Source organism: Hippopotamus amphibius, chromosome 12 (genome assembly GCF_030028045.1).
Source record: "Hippopotamus amphibius kiboko isolate mHipAmp2 chromosome 12, mHipAmp2.hap2, whole genome shotgun sequence".
NCBI classification, from domain to species: domain Eukaryota; kingdom Metazoa; phylum Chordata; class Mammalia; order Artiodactyla; family Hippopotamidae; genus Hippopotamus; species Hippopotamus amphibius.
In genome coordinates this window covers 39,588,297-39,612,553 of record NC_080197.1, presented here as the reverse complement: position 1 = coordinate 39,612,553, position 24,257 = coordinate 39,588,297, and the positions used below count along the sequence as shown (strand labels likewise).

Genomic DNA, 24,257 nt, shown 5'->3' with positions numbered 1-24,257 from the left:
ACTGAAGCCCGTGTGCCTAGAGCCTGTGCTCCGCAACAAGAGAAGCCACCACAATGAGAAGTGCGTGCACAGCAATGAAGACCCAATGCAGCCAAAAATTTAAAAAATTTTTAAAAAAAGACTCAAAAGAGATTGTCATCCAGACATATGGACACCAAGTGGAGAAAGTGACTGGGGTAGGGGTGGGGGGGTGGGATGAATTGGGAGATTGGGATTGCCATATATACACTAATAATAAGAAAAAAAAATCAAATTGTACACTTTAAATATATGCAGTTTACTGTATGTCAATTGTATCTCAGCAAAAGTTCTTAAAAAAAAGAGACAGATTGTCATCACCTTAAGTTTATCTTTTCTTCCTTCCTGGTTTTATACTCAGGCATGCTCCCCTTTAAAAGAATGAGTCACACAATTTTGCAGTTATCAACATAACCACCAAAATAAAAATTTCCTTCTTCTTTCTATTTTCTGATTCATTCTTCTGGTTCTAATGAGCCCAACGGAGGGGGCATCTTTGAAACAGTGGGCTCTGCTCATGTGCCAGTCACCTCCTAAGGCATATGCTGGACTCTTAGAAATAAACCAGGTTGTGTGATAAGTTTTTCACTGAAAAGTTCCTACATTAACCTTGGAACTTTTGCTGGAGACTGAAAGCTTTTATTATTAACCTGGAAGATGGAATTGAAGAAGGCCAATCAGAGAAGGCACTGAAGCAAGGCGGCAAGGACCTTGTGTACCTGCCACTGGGTCAGCTGGCTCCCTTTGCTAAAATGTAGTCCTTGCAATGGAATGAATTTCTGATACAGAAAACTGTTGTTATCCACACCACCATCGCCCCCAGCTCCCAGCCACCACATCGTTATGCTCTGTGCAAGATGAGTCTTCTGTGAAAAGCTGTCACTGTTTTTACTGTTTGGGGCTGATGGGCATTAGTCAACTAGCTGCTGCCAGCTGAGGCCATTCTCTGAATATTATGGTTTTACAGGTTTTAATTTACTCACTGCTCTATCCTAAACTGTCTTTACTGATGTAAATTTCTCCTGTCCCTGTTCTCACACACACACACACAGGCATACACATATAGACTTGCACACACATCTGCCTGCTTTTTGTTTATTCATCCTTTTTCCCCTAATCAGTTGAGAACAGGCGTTTTCTTTCTTGATTGGGGACCATCTTGCCCGTTAGGAGAGAGTGGTAGAATGTAAGCACTCTTCTCTACCTCTCAGACGGACAGCATCATCACCACAATGTGGGTGCCTCTCAGTGTAGAGAACATTCCGAAACGCACCCCTGAGGGGCTCCTCTTGCTCTCCTAACTGGGCCCACTGGCCGACATAGAGTCCAACGGCAGGATTCATCTATGATCTTGGCCAGTGTCAGCACACACTGTTGTGTCCGCTCTGCCTCCCTAATCCAAGTGCAGAGAAGTCAGAGGTGCAATTCTGGTCATTAAAGTCCTCTTGACCTGCTATTATTCTTCCAAAATAAAAATACCCTCCTTTCATTTAATAGAGTTTCCAGCTTCCAGAACTCTGCAGGACTCCTCCATGTCATGCAAAAAGTGCTATCTCAAACCAGCATAATCCAGCAGTTCTGACTGCTGTCATGATCATATCAAAGTGATAGATCCTTTTCCTCATACAGCCATTTAACAAATACCTATCTGGTGTTTACTGTGACCGAGGCACTGTTCTGGGCACTGAAATAGGGCAACAAAACGATAAAGACAATATCTTTGCTCCCCTGAAACTTATATTCTGGTGGCAGTGATCCAAAAATAAACAATAAAAAAGTATGATCGTGATAAATGCCTTGTGGAGAAATGAGGTAACATAGAAGGAATCCTGAGAAGGCAACTTCCCATTGGCTGGACTCAGGGAGGACTCCCTGAGGGAGTAGTAATTAAAGTGAAATCTTAATGATGAAATGGGAGAACATTCCAGATGGAGGGACCAGAAAATGCAAATGCCTCCTGGCTATTTTAACAAGTTGGGGAAGGAAGTTCAGCATGGCTGGAGCATGATGGATAACGGAGAACATGGTGTGAGATTTGAGAAGACATCATAGGACCAGATTATGTCTGACTTGGGTAAAATTTGATTTTGTTAGCACTACAAGGAGAAGCCAATGGAAGGTTTTTAGTAGAAGAGGGACGTAATCTGTTTTAACAAGCTCATTCTGCCAGTGAATGAAAATGGGTCAAAGAGCCAAAGTGAGACCAGTGGAATGACTATAGCAGGAAAGCAGTGATGGTGGTTTCTGGAAATGGAGACAAAGTGGACTAATGTGTTTTGTTCCACAGGTAGAGGTCACAAGATGTGCCGATGGATTGGTTGTAGGGCGTAGGGGAAAGAAGAATCCAGGCTATATCCTAGGTTTTTAGCATCAGTAACTACACAGATGATGGTGCCACTTACTGATGAATGACTGGCCACAGGGCACAGTTTTGATTAGTAGAGTTAATAGCTCAGTTTTGGCCATGGTGAATTCGCGAGGACTCTCAGCCATATGGGATGTCAAGAAGCCAGTTAGATATCTGAGTCTGGATTTCTAGGGAGAGAAGTGGACCAGAAATACAGGCTTGGGATCACTGGCATAGAAATGATACTTAAACCATGTGACTGGGTGAGATTCACTAGAGAGAACATGTAAATAAGGAGAACAATGAGGCCTGGAACACCATGGCATCTGAATACGTGGCAACAGGGGAGAAGAAACAGCCAAAGCAAGAGAGTGTTTCAGAAAGAACAGAGTAGACTCTGAAGTACTCCTGAGAAGTCAAGGAAGATAAGAAAGAAGAAATGACCATTGAATTTAGCAAAGTGAGATCACTGAGAATACTTTGATAAGAGAATACTTCAAGGATCGAAGCCAGTTGGAGCGCTTTATGGAGAGACCGTGAGATGAGGAAGTCTAGAGCAATAACAAGGACTGATCTTTCAGGGAGCTTTGCCATGAAGGGAAGCAGAGAAATAGGATGACATGACACCAAGGGAAGGTTGATAGTTTGTAATTTGTTCTTTTGTTTTGAATAGGAGTTGGTCACCTAACAAAAGAAAGCGATTCATCTCCAATTGTCTCCCTACCAAAAATCTTATTCTCTGTTCTGTTAGAGATGTGACTTGAAAGTAATAATCATATACATTATGGACAAAGGATATGCTAGAAAATATCTGATTAGCCTTTAAATGTGTGTTAGTCATTGTGCGTATTTGAGTTATCTTTAGTTTCATAACCTAGTTACTGCATGAAAAACTGTATATAATCCTTTTATTTCTCTTTTTTAAAATTTATTTTATTTTTATTTATTGGCTGTGTTGGGTCTTTGTTGCTGCACACAGGCTTTCTCTACTTGTGGCGAGCGGAGGCTACTCTTCATTGTGGTGCACAGGCTTCTCATGGCAGTGGCTTCTCTTGTTGCAGAGCACGTGCTCTAGGCATACAGATTTCAGTAGTTGTGGCACGTGAGCTCATTAGTTGTGGCTCACGGGCTCTAGAGTGCAGGCTTAGTAGTTGTGGCGCACAGGCTTAGCTGGGATCTTCCCAGACCAGAGATCGAACCCATGTCCCCTGCATTGGCAGGCAGGTTCTTAACCACTGTGCTACCAGGGAAGCCCCTATATTCTTTTTCCATTTGTCAAGTATTAACCATTCCAAATGATTTTGATAACCCTTCCTGTCTTAAATTTACTGTTTTAATGTTAATAAATTATTATCCTGGAGCCCAAATGCTAGTGGAGTCACTGGGGTGCTGATAATACTAAAAAGAAAGACCAGCTTCGATGAAGTTAAATGCTGCTGTGGGGGCAAGGCAGGGACCTCCAAGTTCCTTAGTCCCCACTCTGTGCTTGGCTGACATGAAATCACCAAATGGCGTTTGGTGCTTTCCTACAAATGGTCCCCTTCTCCTGGACCTCTTATCTGACAGCCATCAGATGTGCTCCCTGCAGTTTGACAGCCTGGCATAATGGAAGAGAAGTGCTGTACTAAGAAAAACCAGACTTTAAAAACGCACACATGAAAGCACTGTGTAGAAACTTGCAAGGGTATACTTTCTTTCACTATCTTTTACTAAGACAAATAATGTACCATTTCTTCTAGAGGTGGAGAAGAAGCAAAATGCCAAAGTATAACAGTACCAAACAAACAGTCTTCTTCACCAAAAAGTAGTGTGTAGTTCACTGGGCTCTGTCCTAACTGAAAGTTTTTGTTCCGTTAATCATAGGAGAGAGTCACAAACTCAAGCCCCTTCAAAGAGCATTCAGTGTGTTAGAGCATGAAATAGGCTCCTGCTCCCTTTGGTGGAGCAGGAGGTGAGGTAGAGAAGGAAGCTCCAACCTGACAGTATTGACTCTGAGACAGTGTTTCTCTTTCTGCCTTACAGATGGTGCCAGCACTGCTACTGTGCCCAGGCCTTCTTCAGAAGAGGCAGCTGAAGTCTGTAAAGATGAAGGTATGAGGCCACTTAGTACATGTAAAAATCACAGACTCTTAGAAAATCATTTGGGTTTTGTTTGTATGGGAAAATGAAGCAGGGAGCAAATCTATCTAATTCTCTTTAAGCATCTCTATTTCCAACACAAGTATCCAACCCACTCTGTTTTATTCCATATCTACCCTTTTCAGTATTTATATATCCATTTACACTTGTTCCTCTGAAAAGTAACTGTTCATGAAACAACAGAATGACTGGAGAAATTATGTTTAAAGAAGATGTTTGAAACACCAGAATTAGGCTGTTGGCAGCTACTCGTCTGGAATGGGTTCATTTGAGAACCACCTACCAGAGAGCTCCATTATCTAGACAGAATAAGAAAGAAGAAATGTTTGAAAGGCATCCCTGAAAATAAATCTTTGGCAAGAGCATCATTCCTCATTCTATGGACAGTTACTGTGAGAAAATGTTGCTGACCCAAGTATCTTTAGAAGAAGCAAAAAGTAAAAGAAAAATTTATGTAGGTTCTAGGAGAAAATTTGAGGGAGAAATAGTGGGGACATTCACGTGCAGTTAAGAGAGTTTTTAAAATATGTATTATCTAAAGAAAAATGAAATGGCCATTTCTTTTCTTTCCCTCCTGATTAACTGTCCCCCCCCACACACAGAGAAGAAGTAATATTATTTTATATGTGTCATTGATAACTACTAAAACCCCTTCTGTGAATGGTAGATGGGATTCCTATATTTGTACAAAATGGACATCTGGTAAACCATGTGATTTACTTGGAACTTTTAGATAAACATGCTGAATGCATTTCTTCAGTTTGGAGTGATACGAAAATATATCCATACTTAAGATTGATATTAGCTACTCCTGGAATCAATGTTTAGAAAATCAAAGTAGTCTTAAAAATAATACTCAAGTGTTTGCATCATTCATTTCATTTCATGTTGCCTGTACACAGTTTTTCTAAATGAGGTGTCTTTTGTAGGGAAGGTAGTCACTAAGATTGTGAACTCTGGGGCCAGCTGGTTGAGGCTTAAATCCTATCTCTACCACTGAAAATGTATGTAACCTTTGACAAGGAATTTAAGTACTTAACAAGGAATTAACAAGTAATGACAAGTAATTAACTTCTTCGTGCTTCAGTTTTCTCTTCTGTAGAATGGGGACAATAACTGTATTTACCTCACAATACAATAATACACGTCCATTGCTCAAGCTGTTCACCTGGTACCCATGCAGATTGGGCTCTCCAGGAGACAGAGATTAGGGAGCTGACATTTATTAGGGGGAGCTCTTGGAATCAACACCTGTGAAAGGAAAGGGAAGAATGCAGAACTGGGTAAAGAGAGAAATTGAACTACAAGGCATTCTCAATAGAAGTCACAGCTGGGCTGAAGGTGACATGACCATTCTGAGATGCCCAGTTGGGATGAGAGAGTCTGGCTATTAAAACCTCCCATTTGATAAGTCACCTGTCATTGGCTACCTTGGAAAGGGGTTGTGGCCTTAGATGGAGCAACTTGTCTTCTGTTAGGGTGATCCTGGAAGCTTGAGAGGAATGAGGGCTACCTGCAACTGGAAGAGAGCTCTTCCTTCCTGAAGGAGGATCTGGGTGGCCCAGCACAGCATCCACCATACTGTTGCTTTTGGTGGTCTTTTTCTAGTTCATTGTCACTTTTTTAATGAATCCCTTGGCACCTCTCTTCATACTACTCAGATATGTGTTTTAAAACCATTTGGAATATCTAAAAATGTAAACCATGTTAGATCACTTGGGTTCTGATAATAAACTCTAGGTCATCTTAGAGTGAGAAATAAACTTGACCAAGTCAGAGTGAAAAGACAGAGAGCGGTATTTATCCTAAGCAAATAATTTCAGGCATCCCAATCATTTAGCCTGTAATAAAAAATTTTTCAACATCCTGAAGTGGAATGGCAGAGTTTAGGAAACAAGAGAAATAATCTAATTTAAGTGCTTCAAACTGAGATTTCTCCTGTGGAGTTGTTTGGTTTGGAGATATCACACCTTCATAGAAACACACTGTGATGTTTCTTCATGCTTTTAGGATCTCACACCATTAATTGCTCATGCCAGGATCAATTTCTCAGAACACTTTTAGGTGTTTTTTTCTTTTTCTACGTGGAACTTTTAATGGTGGTAACTCCAACGAGTCCTGTCACATATCACAAATGCAATTTCCCAATAAGACTAAATGTGACGTTTTAGGCATTTTTACTGAAATAAATTAATATCCATCAACCCCGGGATCTAAGGAAAAGAATTTTGAAATCCACATAAACATGTGATCCAGTTTCCATTAAGAATAGTATGTACAGGTTATGATTTTTGCCTTTTCCTCCTGAAATAGCATGTGCAGAAGCCCACTATTTTAACGGATTATCATCCCAACGCTTAGACCAAGCATCTATTGCTTATAGAACTGCAGGCGTCGGAGATAGATACGTAGCTTGTTTGATACATACATAGCTGAGAATGAAAAAGAAATGAGTTTGCCATTGAGATCCTCCAAGATTGAGGTCATGATGCGGTGAAAAGGCATTCATATGTGTTGAGAATTCATTTCAAACATTCACCATTATAAGTTTCACACAGAAATATATCTCCTTGGTGACATCTTGGCTATTTATGAGCTCTGCAGCTATAAGGCTGCTTATAAAAATGCTTATTACACTCTCCAGTTTAAGTGCAGAACATTTTTGCTGACCAAAGGTCCTTAAGGAGCCCTTGCTCTTTTCTCTTTGTTTCCAGGCTTTGCTCCTGACCCAGCATCTTCTTCTTAGGTCTTGGAATCAATGATATTATGGACTGGCCTTTTTTTTTAGTGTTCTTTCCAATATAATTCCCAAGGATTTTGAGCCTCATCAGTTATTTTCGACTTTGTTTGTTGGTTGGCTGGCTTTATATTTATTATAATTTTGGCTCCACAGGAAACTAGTGTCTTGTAACGTGCAAGGACTAAGAACAAGCGAAAAAATGAGCTGGCTTATATCACTTGGTTTGGGAAATAAGATTTTTAAAAAATTAAAACAGGTATATGAAAGTTGAAGAATTTCAAGAGGAAGTGTCTTTGGGGGTGTCTTCTAGGCCAGCAATTTTGTTCAAATGTTCTAGACATATTTCCCACTGGGTACCAAGAATAGATGCTTATTGCCCGTTTACCTCAAGTAACTGCTAACCGTGCGAGCTGCTAACAGAAGGAGGTACAACTGATTGGCTTATGGATTAAGAGCTAGATCGTGAGCTCCAGACTGAGGACACCTGTTCCCAATGACTCATCAGGGCCCTTGGGTGGGCAGGAGTTGAGTTGGGAGGAGGAGGTGTGAGGAGGAGGAATGCCAGTGAATAATTCGTCCAAACAGGGGGTGTGTGCCAGGGATGGGGCAGCCAGGACTGAATGGAAATGAACTCCAGGGTAAAGAAACCTGAGAAAACATCTGTCGGGTCATACAAGCTCTGAGGTCATTTATAAAAGAGGGCATGCCCTTATCTACTGAGAGATCGCTTTCTCTACTGGTAAAAATATCCCAGTTATTGATTTAATGGTAGTCTACACTTTACATCCTTAAAAACAAACCCAGAAGTACAAATGTGAGAGCTATTTAAGTTAGCAAATATAGAGGTAATCGGATGAAAGGGTGTATAAACAGGAGTAAAATTTGTGTTAGGAATATCAAGTACTCTGGTTGAAACTGCTGCAAAGTTATTATTATTTTTTATTATCATCACCACCATTATTATTTAAGATGTAGTCAATCTGCTTAATTCAAGGAGACTCCCTGTTCTATTACCTCAACACTTAATAACTCATCCCCACACACACCCAAGGCCAAGGCACCTTGTGGGGGTGTGGGGAAGTGCTGTTTAAACACATCCGGATTCTCTTGTCTTATTATTTAATCAGTACCTAATTTGAATTTGAAGGTCAAGTAGACAAAATCGTATGCTCGTTAATATTAACAAAATCAACTAATATTCAGGTGCGTGCACACCCAAGCTCGTATTTCTTTGGAGCTCAACATAAGTCATGGCATTGCTGTCAGCTGTTTATGAAGTGGGCTGTCACTTGGCAAAGGACAGCTTAACCCTTAGTGTAGTTTCAGGTCTCCTAGAAGTCAAAATTTCTGTAGGATGGGGGAAAGCTCCAGCAAGAGCCAGCCTTGCCAAAGAGGACAGCAGAGAAAGGATGGGGTTATGCACGAGGAATCAGATTCAGGAATGTGCAAGAGACAGCATAAATGCTCCCAACCACAGGCAGCTGTAAGCCTGGGCCAGTGGTGTCGGCTCCGAACTGTTTCTAGTCGTTGTCTAAGTCGTTGGAAAGAAACAAAACATTGGGCCACCCATGAAATCCCCCTCAGGCTTCTCTAGTCTGATTCTTCTTAGTTCTTGCCCTATTCTTGGAATCTATTATCCCCCTGCTAAGCATCTTCCCTGCTACCCACCACCGTGGGACAGAGCTGTCCCCTGTCCTAGATCTGCACTGATGCAGTGTCTGGATACACCATGACACCTCTGAGCTGTCACTATTGGACTGTAAGAGTCTGAAGTGTGGAATGAGAGCCGCTGCCCTCTGGTAGCTCAGTGAAGGGGAAAGAATTGAGATATATGGAGTGTCTCCTCTACTCAATGCTTTACATTTCTGTACAATCTATTTTTCATTTTACAGGAAGGTAACCTGAGAGTCAGGAAGGAAAGAGAGAAAGGCGTGCATGGGGGGTGGGGAGAGGAGAATTACTTTATCAGTGTTGACTCCTATAGCTAATACTTACACCATCTTACCTAATCCTCAAAAATGATAGTAGTATTTTATTCGATTTTAATATAACATGTATGTTTCTACTTGTAAGGACAACGTATTTATTGTAAAATATTTTTAAATGCAGAAAAAAATATAAAAGGCAAAAGCATGTAATCATTTTTCCTTTAAGGATTAAATTGTTAAGAAAAAAAAGTCTTCTATTGTTTTCAGTTAGCAATATACCATGAATATTTTTCCATGTCTTTAAAAAGTCAAAGGCATTCTTTTTAGTAGAGGCATACTATTTTATCATATGGTTGTCCCACAACTTACATAGCCAGTGTCCTAATGTTAGATTATTTAGTTACTTACAGTTTTTCTATTATAAATAATAGAGAAATGTAGTATATACATTTTAGGTAAATCTGGGTTTGTATCTTGATCAGTTCCTCGGGATAAGATCTTGATTTTTGGTTGATTTACTAGGGAAAAGATTGAGATATTTTGTATTGCTTACATTTGTGTCTTATTTTAAGAGTAATGTGTGTTTATTAAATGAAAAAATAAGCAAAAGAAGAAATGAAAAATATCACTTATAATCTCAATCCCCAGAAATAAACATATGTACGTGTAGTATGCTGGTATATAAACCTCCAGTCTTTTTCTGGGCTACCACATACATATATGAAGTTTCTTAGGGTATTCTGCAATGTATACCATTTTGAAATTGTCTTTTAAATATAGCAATAGATTGTGAAATTTTTTCTGTGGCTTTTGATAGTCTAATATAATTTAATTGTATATTCCAATGAGCAAAAGTCCGTAATTTACTTACCCAAGTTTCCATTTTGAGTCGTTTCTTTGGGTTCAGTTTTACATTCTATACTGGCCAGGAACATCCTTTTAACTTTGTGGATATGTTCATAATCATTCCTGTAGGAAAAACCAGATAAATTAAAAAATGCATGTAAGTCTTTGTTTCTTCTACAATGAATATCTTCCAGATATTCAGAGAGTAAAACACACTGGTTAAGAATCTAGTCTCTGACCTCAACTCAAGTCCAGCTCTCCTCTGATCTGTGTGACCTAGGGCAAATTACTTAGTCTCTGTGCACCTCAGTTTCCTCATATGTAAAATGGAATGAGAATAGCACCTCCATCACAGGATGTTGAACATTAAAACGAGTCAACCCCTTTAAAAATGTCAAAGGCCCTGATAGACAGTAGGAGGCACAAAATTTTTAGCTATTGTTAAATATATATGTTTATTTTATAAAAATTGCATCATATTCTACACACTTATTACAGACAACGAAACTTTGTGGGAAACCCTCAGAGACATTTGCGTAGATCTAATTCATCCATTTTAAAGCTCAAGTGATATTCCATAGCTTGGATGCACTATAATTTTTTCAACCATTATCCTATGATGAGCAAGCACTTTCTTCCCACTTTATTACCATACAAATAATACTGCAATAGATGTCTCTGCCCATATATCTTTACAAGCAGTGCTTTTATTTGCATGGGAAACATTCCAAAAGTGTGAGTTCTGCTTTGAGGAGTATTTGTTTTTAATAGATACTGCCAAACTGCTTTCCCCAAAGGCTATAACAATTCGTATTTCCATCAGCAACCATTATTTTTATTTCTAATTTTTGCCAGTTCAATGGGTATAAAGTAATACCCGTTACTTTTTAAAGGTCAGTGTTATTATCCCAATTTTGCAGGAAATTGAAGCTCAGAAAGTTTGAGAAACAGGTCCAGTTACCCAAAAGGGTAGAATCAGAATTTGGAAACCAAGTCTGCCTGAACCCAAAACCCATGCTTTTTCTATCCTGCCATACTGATTGCCAAATCATGCTTCTGGACCAAGGGATACTCCTTGCCTCAGGGGGTTAGGATGCAGTGAGAGAGCAGCATGGGAAAGCTGAGACCCAAGAGAAGTAAGCAGGGCAGTGAGACTGAGGCAACAGAAGAGACCAGCCTACTTGGTCCACATCATCACCTTGACCCTAATCTATAGTGAAAGTCTTACAAAGAGAGGAGTACACAGAAACCTCCAAGTATATACCCCACCAGATATAAAGCCCCAACCCCTTTCTGGAAGGTCTGGTTCCATACTTCCTTATACCCCACACATGCCCTGCTCTGTAGCCCAGCTCACTATCGTCATCTCCCAAACACCACTGGCCTGCAGTGTCCTGTCATCATTCGGCCACATCTGTTTATTCAAGATTCACTTCTGATATCTTACCATTACGTCAGTCTCTTACTTCACTGCTCCCGTCCTCTCTTCCTCTTCCCCTCCCTCCCTTGCTCCCTCGCTTCCTTCCAGAAAATTAACTGAGCCAACATTTCAAGGACAGAAATTGTACTAGACAGTGTGTGGCGGGGGTGGGGGATGCACATTTTCACCGTTCTTGATTTCTCCCCTTCTTGTTATGTTTCATCCCATACACTAGTGGACTGTCTTTTCTACTGTTTCCTGCAAATTTGCTTAAAAATGATCATGTGCCTTGTATCAATATGAGTTGGACACATGGCATAAGCAATTCACTAGAATGTAAATATCTTAAAATCAAATACCAAATCTCATTCATTTTCATGTTTCAAGATCAACATAGTGACTTGTGCATAGTAGGTGCTCAATGTTGGATGTAGAAGCCATCCTAGAAAAGGGCCACTTAGAATTCTCCTTATGTCGTGGCCACTTTCCCAAAATAGTTATTAATATTAAGACTCCTCTTCGAGAAAATTCCCTTCCAGATTTCTCCTATTTCAGAAGTGAATTTTCCCCAAAATGTTATGCTGTCAAAACACAAATGTAAATTCGAGCCAGACACTTCCCTATTTGTTTACTTTCAGACTTGGATAGTCTCACTGTATAAGAGAACAAAATAAACTTCTAAATGGTAAATGTATACAGATTAATTCCAATGGCTGAGGCTAATCATTTATGCTTAATTTATTATGAAGTTTTTCAAATGCTTTGATTAAATATGTTTAAAATCAGAATAAACAGGCAGAAGTAGATAAAAATCATTTGTCTACTTTTTAGTATTAAAATTATATTTATCTCCCATTTATTATAGTTTAAAATATACATATATTTTAATCTACATATAGTTTAAACTATACACAGCAGTTGGAAGGCAAGTAGCAGTTGCTGTCCAATCATACTTTCACATATATATTTTTGTCCTTACAAATTAAGTGTGACTGTAATTATATATTTGTTACATGATCTCTTGGGCATATTTCTGAAGATCTAGTGAGTGAGGCTTAGAAACATAATCATCCGCAACTCGGTTATGGGAATTAACTGAGTGGGATGGTAACCCTTTGTCCAACACCCAATTTTGGATCTAACTGTAGATCCTAATGGGCCTGAATTAAGAAAAGGATTCCTATAAGCTATTTTCAGATTCACTGGCCTGGTTTTTAAGTTCTTTGGGGCAAGTCATGAAGCCTCAGTTTATTTTGGATTTACATTACCATTGCAGCCTTAGGTAACTTTTTTAGGTCGTGCCTCAGTTTTCTCCCCTGTAAAATGGGGATAATAATAGTATTTATGTCACAGGATCGTGAAAACTGAAAGTACCCATAACAGCTGCTCAAACATAGTAAACTTTCAGCAGGTGTTGACAACATTATTTTTTTTTTTTTTACAATAATTGTTATTGAATATATGCACTGGCTTTAGAATTCTATGCCAAGTAGGACTCCTGTATCTGATTGAATCTTCAAATCTATTGACATGTATAAGGTTAAAGAAACTCAATCACAGGTGAAATTCAAAATATTTAGCAACTGCTGTGGCTCAGCCACTGCCCGCCAAGGTGAACATGCCCTGGTACCTCATACTAGCAGGGACCAGTTGAATACTGAAAACACCTGGAGTAAACTATACAGATGAGGCAGGAGCACTTCAGAACTCTCTATCTGGCCTCCATCCCCCAAGAAGGATTCGATAGCTGGGTAGCCTGGCTTGAATACCGCACATAGACTTTCCTTTTGTTCCTTCTATAGCCCCTTCTACCTGCTTTGTGTTTTATTCTCTTATAGAAAAGCCCTAGAATGGAAGGTCTGTATATCCATATTTTAGGATGCTTTTGTCAGCGTGGCCTAATAAGAGTAATCATACATCTTTAAAACAAGCACACTTTTGAGAGTGCTGTTAATAATTATACCAGGACAAGCAATCACACTGGGACCAGGGAAGCCAAGTTGTGTACTCACCCTACCAAAAATGCACCTAGTCTTTTTTTATCTACAAATCAAAATCATAATAACACTCACACATATTCAGGAATGTTTGTTGAACATTGACTCCTAAAAATGTACTATCCTTAGAGTATAACTTTTTTCTACTTTGTCACTGTATTGCTAATTATAAAAATAACATTTTTTATGTTTTATATAAAAATAATATTTAGAGTAACTCTTTAAGATAGTCCCATAAAAGGGATGTTCCTGGCCAGTCTGGATAAATCTAGATTATCTGCTAAAAGCAGTCTGATTTTCTTTTCTTTTTTATTTTTTTACTTTTTATTTTTTTAAGTATAGTTGTTTTACAGTGTTGTGTTAATTTCTGCTGTACAGCAAAGTGATTCAGTTAAACATGTATATATTCTTTTTCATATTCTTTTCCATTATCAGAGGATATTGAGTATAGTTCCCTGTGCTATACAGTAGGACCTTGTTGTTTATCCATTCTATTTATGATAGTTTGCATCTGCTAACCCCAAACTTCCAATCCTTCCTTCCCCCAACTTCCGCCTTAGCAACAACAGGTCTGTTCTCTGTGTCTATAAGTCTGTTTCATAGATAGGTTCATTTGTGCCATGTTTTAGATTCCACATATAAGTGTTATTATGTGGTATTCATCTTTCTCTCTACTTCACTTAGTATAATAATCTCCAGGTCCATCCATTTTGCTACAAATGGCATCATTTCATTCTTTTTTATGGCTGAATAGTATTCCATTATATACATGTACCACATCTTCTTTATCCATTCATCTGTTGATGGACATTTAGGTTGTTTCAATGTTTTGATTATTGTAAATATTACGTGCTGCTATGAACATAGGGTACATGTATCTTTTTGAATTATAGTTTTGTCTGGATATATGCCCAGGAGTGGCATTGCTAGGTTATGTGGCAACTCTATTTTTAGTGTTTTTGAGGAAACTCCATACTGTCTTCCATAGTGGCTGCACCAGCTTACATTCCCACCAATAGTACAGGAGGGCTCCCTTTTCTCTATACCCTCCCCAGCATTTGTTATTCATAGACTTTTTAATGATGGCCATGCTTACCAGTGTGAACTGATATCTCATTGTAGTTTTGATTAGAGCAATCTAATTTTCTATGAAATATCTTTCAGACCAACCCAGTGATTCTCAAACTTTAATGTGCATTGACATCAAAAACATTAATATTTGAGTTAAAAACTGAATATTCTAAAGGCGTTTTAAAGGATTTGCAGTGTTAATTTTGAAGATATGTACTTTTGCCACTACTTAAGATCTGCCTTCTCTGAAAAACAGAGACCATGACAGTGGTTCACATAGGATGGCACATGATTATATTTTGACTGGGCAGAGACACTAGAGAAGGCAGTGTAAAAGAATTCACTTCAGATCCATAACGTGGTCGGCTCAGATATCCCCACATTTAAAGTTGTATAGCATCCATTAGGATGCTAATAAGTGTTAGTAAATGATAAAAGAATTCAGCAGTCAAAACATTTTAGACACTACAGTGATAGACAAGGTAGTCTCTACATTGCAGGACTTTTCAGAGCCTTCAACATGCTAACATGCATTGAGAAGCCCAGGGGAGATTGAAGCACGTGGCATTTACCATTTTAATTGACCAAATCTTATTTTAAAAATTGTTGTCATTTTTTTCATATATAAAACATTTTTAATCCAACAAATTATATTTTGGGAAACAATCTCACATCCTATTCAGAAGAATTTAAAAATATAAAGTTTTGCTTTTGATAAATTATAATCACTATTATAAATTAAAAAATAAGCAAGAGTAAAATAACTAAAAAAAATGGAGTCTGAGTTTCATAAATCCATGGTGGCACAGTGTTTTTGAGGGAATGTTCTCCCAAGTTTCAGAAAATGACGTAGCCTCTCTGTTTTTGACAGTAGATTTCCATGAGCAAATATGTGACCCTGCCTCATTCTTAATGATGTTTTCTGTCGTCTGTTCTTTGCACCACTGTTCCCAGGGTGGGTATATTTATTGAGAGAGACAGAGAATGTCTCAGAACTGCTGCATTCCTTAACAAAATGAAAGGAATAATTGGCTAGCTAGTGGCAAAGACTGAAACATATTTTAATCAAGTACAAAGACAAGGTTGCCTAACAAACATTGATAACATTTAATGGAAAGTCTGTTTCATTTAGAAATTAGCCTTCTTTCTCGTGCAGAAAGGACAGTAATTAACACTCACATATACATGTATGCATACACTAAACAACATGCACACCCAGACACTGTTTTAGACCCAACATGAATCTGCAAGACAAGAGTTCTGACAGCTTAATCTATGATTTATGATGTTTTTGTGATACTGGGAGACTCATAAAGATATACGTCTTTCAAAAGACATGTTTTTCAAAAGCTGTTAAATTGCTTCAGTTTACCTAAACCATCCATAAATGTTGTCTATACCAAGCACATTCTGAAGCAGAATCATTACCAAATAGTCACTCGATAGCTCCATCCTAACCATGTAATGAGACAAACATTTCTGTGGACAGTTAAGACCTTGAGACCACACCAAGCACCAGGCACTTCACTTCTCTGAATGTGTCTTTTCAGTTTTAGAAAAATGAGCAGCCATCTTTTCTCATCCTGCAGTTTTCTGCTTTCTGGAGCTTCCTTCCAACTGGAAGTCCTGGTGTAGACTAGCCTAGAGAACTTGGATCTGCAGCTGTGTATTTATTACCTAACGCTGATGTTTACCAGGATCAGGAGGAACAGAGGGGCTCGGGTTACCCTTCCACGCTTACACCCTCCTCCATCTGACAACATTCTTTGTCCAAGGTCAAAGCCCCTCCCAAATTCTTCCTCGTGCTCCCCGCAAGGTTGAGCTTACAGAGCACATGAAACTCTGCTCCCATTTCGCTCCCAGAAACAGTGTGTCCTGAGTTTACAAGCATCAATTCTTCCATCACCACTCATCCTTTCCCCTTCTCCTGCTTAATGGTTCTCCTCTCTGCACCATGCTTCCTACCCTACAGTCTGCCTTCTTCATCAAGTATAAAGAAACCGGGAATTCACTATGGTTCACATGGTGACCGTATGCCCTGATTTTTTTTTTTTTTTTGAAGTATAGTTGATTTGCAATGTTGTGTTGATTTCAGGGGTACAGCACAGTGATTCAGTTATATATAAATATAAATATAAATTCTTTTTCAGATTCTTTTCCTTTATAGGTTATTATAAAATATTGAGTATAGTTCCCTGTGCTCTACAGTAGTCCTTGTTGGTTATCTATTTTATATACACTAGTGTGTATGTGTCATTCCCAACCTCCTAATGCCCTAAATTTTTCAGCACAATACTAACTGCAAAGATTTTGTCTTCTTATCAGATCACATAATACAATTTCTGGAAGGAGAAACATAAAAGAGAAAAATATCTTCCTCCTGAGTATGGACTATCACCTTCCTGGGAAACTAGGTTTAAGTGCTGTTGTCACAAGTATTTTGCTAGTTTTTCAGGAAAAAAAAAAATGGAGGTGGAATTAAAAACTAAATATCTCAAAATATCTTTGCTGTCATGTTATATCATCTTTGCAGATTTCTTTTTTTATTTTGAAAATCCTTTCAGTGGACATTGAAGAAATTATGTGTCCAAAGAGCTTTGTGCACTGATCCTAATTGGTTGGGTTTTAATAATAATAATAATAATAATCAAAAATGTTTTATAGTCCCAAAACCATCTCACGTAATTCTTTCAATGACTCTTTGAGATGGAATATGAATTAGGTAATGCTAGCTGCTGTAACAAAAATGTCAAATTGACCTAAGGGAAATTTATTTTCTCATTTATATAAAATCCACAGTGAGAGGTCAGGTTCCCTACAGTCTTTCAGGGACTCAAGCTGATGGAGTCATATGAGTTTCAACCTGTGGTCCCCAAGGCTGCCTTGAGTCTTGACAGCAGATAAGAAGTTGCACAGGAGGCTTTTACGACCAGGACTAAAAGAAACTCACATCACTTCTCCCTACTTTCCATTAGCCTGAACTCAATTGCATGGTACCACCTGACTGCAAGGGAGGTCCTCTTTGTCCTGCAAGTTACTCCTTCTTGTGTGTCTAAGATAAAGGAAACAGATTTGTTGAACAGCTACCCTGTATTTTCCAAAGAGGGGTGGTATTATTATTGTTATTAGTTCCCTCATTTTACAAATGAAGCAACCAAGATTCAGGTTGGATAACTTGTCTAGGACTACACAAGTATTGAGGGCTAAAGAATAGACTTGAGCTTGAGACTTTTGAAAAAATAAAAATCACCCATTTCTGTGTTTTTCCCCCTCATGCCATGAGTCGGCTCTGTATTAAGAAACACACACTATTAAGTCTTTATGGGATGTCAGCCAATGCCATGAAAATGAGTGGTAAATATTTGATTTTTTTCACATTTCTCTTTTGAAGGGCAATTATATGTTTCAAGTTGTCTGTTGTCAGTAATGCCTAGAACTAAATGATAATATGTTTAGATTTTTGCATGCTGTGTTTTATAGCAGACCCACTATAATTTTATAATGTTTTAATTCTTCACATCCTTCCTTATTTCAGAATCATATTTGAAGTGGTTCCCTCAAAAATGACATGAACAACAGGGTCTCTACATAAGCTAATAAATGAGAATGTGTCACAATAGGGGCTCAAACTCTGCTTCATGAATCTGCTTATAGGTTTTCCTAGTGGCAGCTATCTTATTCTATTTAGGTCTAGAATTGCACACACTCATGTGTTATACAGACAGCTGGTTTTAATGAGTCCAAGGTCAAGGGTATATATTTGGACTCTATATGAATAGGCTAACCTTATATAGGTCAAAGTTCATGGTCGTATTAATATATCAGACCTGAATATGATCTCATTCTGTAAGTCAAGTAAAAGGTGAAAACAGGTCCTAAAGCCAACTGACATTGCCAGGCAAAGCAAAAGGAGCATATTCAGTCCACTGCTTCTTGACCTCCTATAATACTGTCATGTTTCCCTCAAAGATAAATGCAAACATATAATTACAACATGTAAGATGTATCATCACAGACTTTACTTGTCCCTCCATTCTTATCTCACAGAACCCTCTTTCCTCTCACTATGCCTCTGTCTCATCATAGCCTTTCCTGGCCATCTTTTTAAGTAGGGCCTCTCCTCCACTAAACGTCCATCCCAGGCCCCTGTTCGTAACTCTGTGACACTTACAGCTGTCTATAACCATGTAAACCTGTCTTTTCTTTTGCACACTTACCTTTTGCCTATGTCCCTCCAGTATAACTCAGTTTTCATGGGGCAAAGGACAGCATGTATGTTGTTCATCATTTTATCTTCTAGTGACTCGTACAAAGTCTGGCCTTCAGAAAGTACCAGTTAAAACATACTTAAATTTAAAAATCTAAACACACCAATTAAAATGGTGTTATGGCCATCAACAGATGTTGACTGGATTTCAACTCTTTGTAAGACCTTTTGCAAGAGGAAGAAGAAAATATTGCTCTTGGCCTCAAAGAATTTACAATCAGGATGGAAAAATGAGATATCCAGGCATGTGTTACATAGCTAATATCAGCAACAACAATACTAACTGCAGCTAATATTTATCTAATCCTTATTATACATTAGATTCTATTCTAAAAACTTTACATGTTTGTATTCATTCCACTCTCATCTATGAGATAAATGCAGTTATCACCCCACTTTGCAGACGAGGAAAGTGAGGCAGAGAGCAATAAGGCACAGACGTAGTCAGAGGCCACTTAACTAGGATGTGCTGCAGCTGACAAACCAGACAGAGTGACAAGTACAAAGGGAAGATTACACAGGAATGTGTCAAAGGAGCTTGGGGGCAGGGAGCATCTCTGGTGTGGGGTTATCTGTGAAGTGTGGGTAGAGAATGGGAGATTTGAGCTGGGATCTGGAAGATGCATGGATGTCATAGATGGAAAGAAGCTCTTCTAGTTGGGCACAAGAGCATCCATGAGAGGCTGGAAGTAGGACATCAAAAAACCTATTTTTGCTTCAATGAATAGACTCACTTGGCCTCAGTGATAGATCCATTCATCTAATTAGTAATTAGTTGCTAAGGTAGAGCCCTGATGACGAAGCACTCTGAATGCTAAGCTAAGAAATTTGGGTCAAATCAATATAAAGCAAAACTTTTCAAACCTTGGATATTGTCTGGGTACAAGTTTTTTAGTGCAGTAGTTGTTACAAATTTATCATTCTCTTTCTTACTCTAGTTCCTTCTCAGAACATCCTCTCTGATTATCCCTAATTAGACTCTTCTTTTTCCCAGCCATCCCTATTAACAGTTGTAGATGCTTCTCCATGTGCCAAATTAGATTTTCTAGTTTCTGGTGGACCATTCTTTGGCAGGCTGCAGTTTCCCATCTTCATAACTCTGACCTTCAAATAAACATGTCTTTAATTATTTATATAAGTCAGGCTAACACAAAATTCTCTAGAACAGTGCTGTCTGATAGAAATAAATGAAAGCCTCATATGTAACTTTAAATTTTCTAGCAGGCACATTAAGGAAGAAAAAAGGTGAAAACAGTTTTAATAGTATATTTAACCAGTACATCTAAAATATAATAATTTCAATGTATAGTCAATATTAAAATATTGATAAAATATTGTATACTTCTTTTTAGAAATTTGTCAGTGTAGTTCTCTACTACAATCAGAACTGATATTCTGCCACTCACCCTAGTACCACTGCAAGAATGTTTAAAATACTGAAATACTTATATGGTGTTTGGCAAACAGTGATTTAATTTCCCTCTGTGCAAGTAACTCCCACCACCACTGCTATCCCTGGCACACCAGGGGTCTCCATGACCTTGCCCCAGGGCTGTGGGCATGTCCATCCCGATCAGAGACACCAGGGCTAATTATTGTGTTTTTCATATCACCCCAGATTTCCTTATCACTACTTTATCCATCCTATCCAAACACTGACTGCTTAATATGGTTTAAAGACCAATGACAATTAACCCCAGAGAATTGGAATAGGAAATGGGAAGCTTACATTTAGGGAAGATTCCATTTCCAAATCCATTTTGAGACTTTGTTCTGATGTGTGACAAGGATACCAACTTGAGTAGCTAACATTCAAAAGTCAAATAAATCATCCAAACAGCAAAGATGTGTGTGTCAGTGTTAAGGACGGAATGTTTGTGTCCCCTCAAACATAAACAAATTTCGTATGTTGATGCCCTGGTCGATGTGATGGCATTTGGAGATGGGCTCTTTGGGAGGTAACTGAGGTTATGTTAGGTAGTGAGGGTGGGTCCCTTCATGATGGGATTAGTGGACTTACTAAGAAAAGGGGAAAGGCCATGTGAGGACACAGCAAGAAGGCTTCCCTCTGCAAACCAGGAGGAGGGTCCCACCAGAAACCGAATCAGCCAGTACCTTAATCCTGGACTGCTCACCTCCAGAGCTTTGAGAAAATAAATTTCTCTTCTTTGTCATCCAGTCTATGGTATTTTGTTATGGCAGGCCTAGCAGACTGATATAGTCAGTCATTGCATTAGGAAAATCTATTATAATGATTTCTAGAACTCATACTTAAACCTAGTCTAAAATATTATAGTAGTAGATTAAAATAAAATCTTCCTGGAAATAGAAAATAACATTTTTGCATTAATCCATAGTATATTTCCCAAGGTTCTCATAAAACAGCATATTATAGTATTTTGTTTTAACACATTTTTCTCAGCTTATGAGGCAAAACACTGCCCTCATCATACAAATGCCTCTCTACACCCCATTTCCTGTAACAGCAGATGTCGCCTGATTATTCCCCCACCAGGGTCAGTTTCAAAAATGAAATTTACTGAACTTGTTTTGTTCTGCAAGACCAGGCTCTTCCCCTCTTTAGCTTTCTCTGAGTTTCTTGGTCCAGTATCTTTCAATCTGTATTCAAGGTTCTTGAGGTTGCTGTACTTCGGAAATGACTAGAAAGGTGAATGTTTAAAACAATGGATCTAAAAGAATGCCATACTTTTAAAAATAATATTGGTAAAAAAAAAAAAAACACTTGGAAATATTTAAAGTATATATACACATCAAAATTAGAAAATGAACTTGCAAGGTCCAGAATGTGTGTCAGACTCTTACCTTGGTTATTCAGAAAGTCAGAGAGTGAGGAAAACATCTCATGAGCCTCAAGAACTGGGTCATTCAAAACACAGTAGCCCCTCCACCAATTCTTCTAGAAACTCAGAACTCCCTAACAGCGGTCCACTCAGGGAGCATCGAGACTTTACCTTCTTTTCCTTTTTCTACCTCCTAATGCTGCCAAGTAGCTCTTTATGCTTCTTCTACCCCATCCGTGGCTTCTGTTTCCTCCCTTCTCCTTGAGTGAGTCTCTGCCTTTAAGCCACTCTATGCTTTGAAACGTTCTCTGTGTATTTTACCACCAAACACTCTAAGTCAAAGGAGCTGGTGGATTCTTTTCATCATAATCTAATATGAACTCTCTCCTGGTAAGTAGAGGTCTCGTGACAGGCCACCTTAATTTAATGTTTATTGGCCACCCTACAGGGGACTGCTCAGGGCCCATCCCTCACCAGTCACGTGTGGTCCAGCACTCAGGATTATATGATACAAAACATGGCAACCTGTCTTCCCAACTTTCCCTAGTTAGGTAGCAGGCACTTGCCTCAAAATTCCCTAATGAAAGGCAGCATAGCGTAAGAGAGCTATAAGTTGAGAGAATAGTAGGAGTATTCACATTTTTGCTAAAATAGGTTATTGACTATCTTGGCTGTCTTAGTGTGGGTTCTTCAAAAGCAGATTCTGAGACAAGGTTATGGGTTCAAAGGGTTTATTTGGGAGGTGATCCCAGGAAGCATAGGTGAGGCTTGGGGAAGTGGGACAGGGTTGGGAGGACAGCCAATAGGGCGTACATTAATGAGCAGGTTACTGTTGGGGGAAACTGGGGCTCCATTCCTTTGAGAGCTGTGTAGACAACAGAACTGTCTCCCTAAGGGGTGGGGAAACTGGAGTCTTACCTCCTGGATCCTTTGAGGGTCAGGAGTTGGGCATTAGCTCCTGGGTACTGCTGGCCTATCTGGGTCAAGAATGCCCTCATTCAGAGTCTCAGGAAGCAGCTCATCTCCTGCAACCATTTGCTGCAATCTCAGGAGTAGTCCAGTGGGATATGCGGGCAGGGGGCCTGGCTGCTGTAAGGCTTAGCTGCCCTGGGTTGTTTTTAGTCCAACTACTCTAAGAGATCCATCCTCTCTAGCTCTTAGAGATGGGCGTGAGCTGAGAAGAACTAAGAGAAAGAAGAGTGGAGTGCATCCAGCCTTGTGACACCCAGTACAACCAAAACATAGGATTGTTTAGAGTGGCTGAAGTTTGGATTCAATTTAAATGTCCAATAATAGAGGCAATAGTAAAATAACTTATGGTAGATCCACGTGATGTCACTCTGCAGCCATCCAAATTATAGAATTATATTCAATAGCATGTGGGAAAGTTGAAGGAAGAAGGGAAAAAAAAAAAACAGAAAAGAGTAAGCACATCCATTTCATTTGGATGGGTTTGTGGATCTTTCTGGATGTGAGGAACAAAGAGATGCTAAGGAGAAGTCATCCAGGTCTTTGAAGCGCACATAAAAGGAGTAACTCCCACAAAGGGTCCAAATGCTCATCTTCGTCTCCAAACATGTCCCTTTCCATCACTGTGGAAAAGAGACTTAAGTTGTGCTCCGACAGGGCGGGTTATGCCTGGATCCTTGAGGACTATGGGAATCCCTGGATCTCTGCAGGCGAGGTCTTGGCATCTCAGCCACTCTCTCCAAGCACCTGGCTGAAAACAGCCAGAGCCCAGAAGGTGAAGCAGCTATGAATCTGGAGGTAGATTCTGCCTATTGCCTCAATTTCTCAATGAAATAAAATAATTGAGAAGTAGTGGCCAGCTGCTCGGCTGTGACCCTGCTCTGAGTCAGGGTCAAAAAATCCCTCCTCCTTTCTCCTAAGGGGATGGTCCTCTGGGTAGTAGAATCTCAAAGACTTAGTATTATCAGATCAAATTAAACCAAAGTGTAAATGAAATACTTGTCTTCTCCCTGATTTATAGATGAACATTTTAATAGAATTCCAAGTCAGTTTGTATTTAGAACCATAGCTACTTTTCACGCCTGTAGCCTAGTCAGTTTTTTTTTTTGTTTGTTTTGTTTTTTTTGTTAAATGATTTCAAGAGAGCCTGCAGTGCAAGGCTTAGCAAGGGAGAGAGAGGCAAGAACAGAAAGGGATCAGAGGATGGAGGTCAAGGATAGCAGGTCACAGACAACCAAACAAGAGCAGATTTGCCTTTGTTTACATTGCCAAAGGGGAAAAATTAACTTGATAGAAAGGGTAATTAAGCATTTCTTTTCCCATCATGGTCCAGCCCGGCTTCATACCCAGCTGTTCTGTTTTGCGGGGTGATGATTCTTTGTAGAGTCACAGAATTAAAGGCAGCCAGTGTGTCACTGATGTCATATAGCACCACTTCCCCCACTATTAACCTTTATTTTATAAATAGACAGCAAAAATCTCAGTGCAAGAACTGTCCAACTCAAGTAGGCAGGTAATGAAGGAAGAGTGGAAAGGTTACAGAGAAGTGTCATCTGGAAGGAAGAGGTAATTTGAACAAGACAGCAGATTAGCATTATAAGGTGTTTAAGAGGGATTATCTGCCTTGACACCCTGAGGTCCTAGATGCTGAAACTGAGATTATGTAAAGTGAATAGATTTTCCTAGTTATGAAGCTCATAGCTGTAAATCTAGA

At 39.0% G+C, this 24,257-nt stretch overlaps 1 protein-coding gene across 4 annotated transcripts in view; it reads left to right on the top strand.

Annotated features, from left to right (window-relative positions):
- The window catches only part of MACROD2 (mono-ADP ribosylhydrolase 2), a 1,919,130-nt gene that overhangs the window by 1,796,965 nt on the left and 97,908 nt on the right, over positions 1–24,257 (top strand). For 3 of the 4 annotated variants that reach the window (XM_057703765.1, XM_057703766.1, XM_057703764.1), the window contains exon 13: positions 4,388–4,456. The exons of the other annotated variant lie outside the window; for it this stretch is intronic. In XM_057703765.1, the coding sequence (XP_057559748.1) occupies positions 4,388–4,456 (69 nt within the window). The remainder of the gene's footprint in view (positions 1–4,387; positions 4,457–24,257) is intronic. 4 annotated transcript variants of the gene reach the window in all.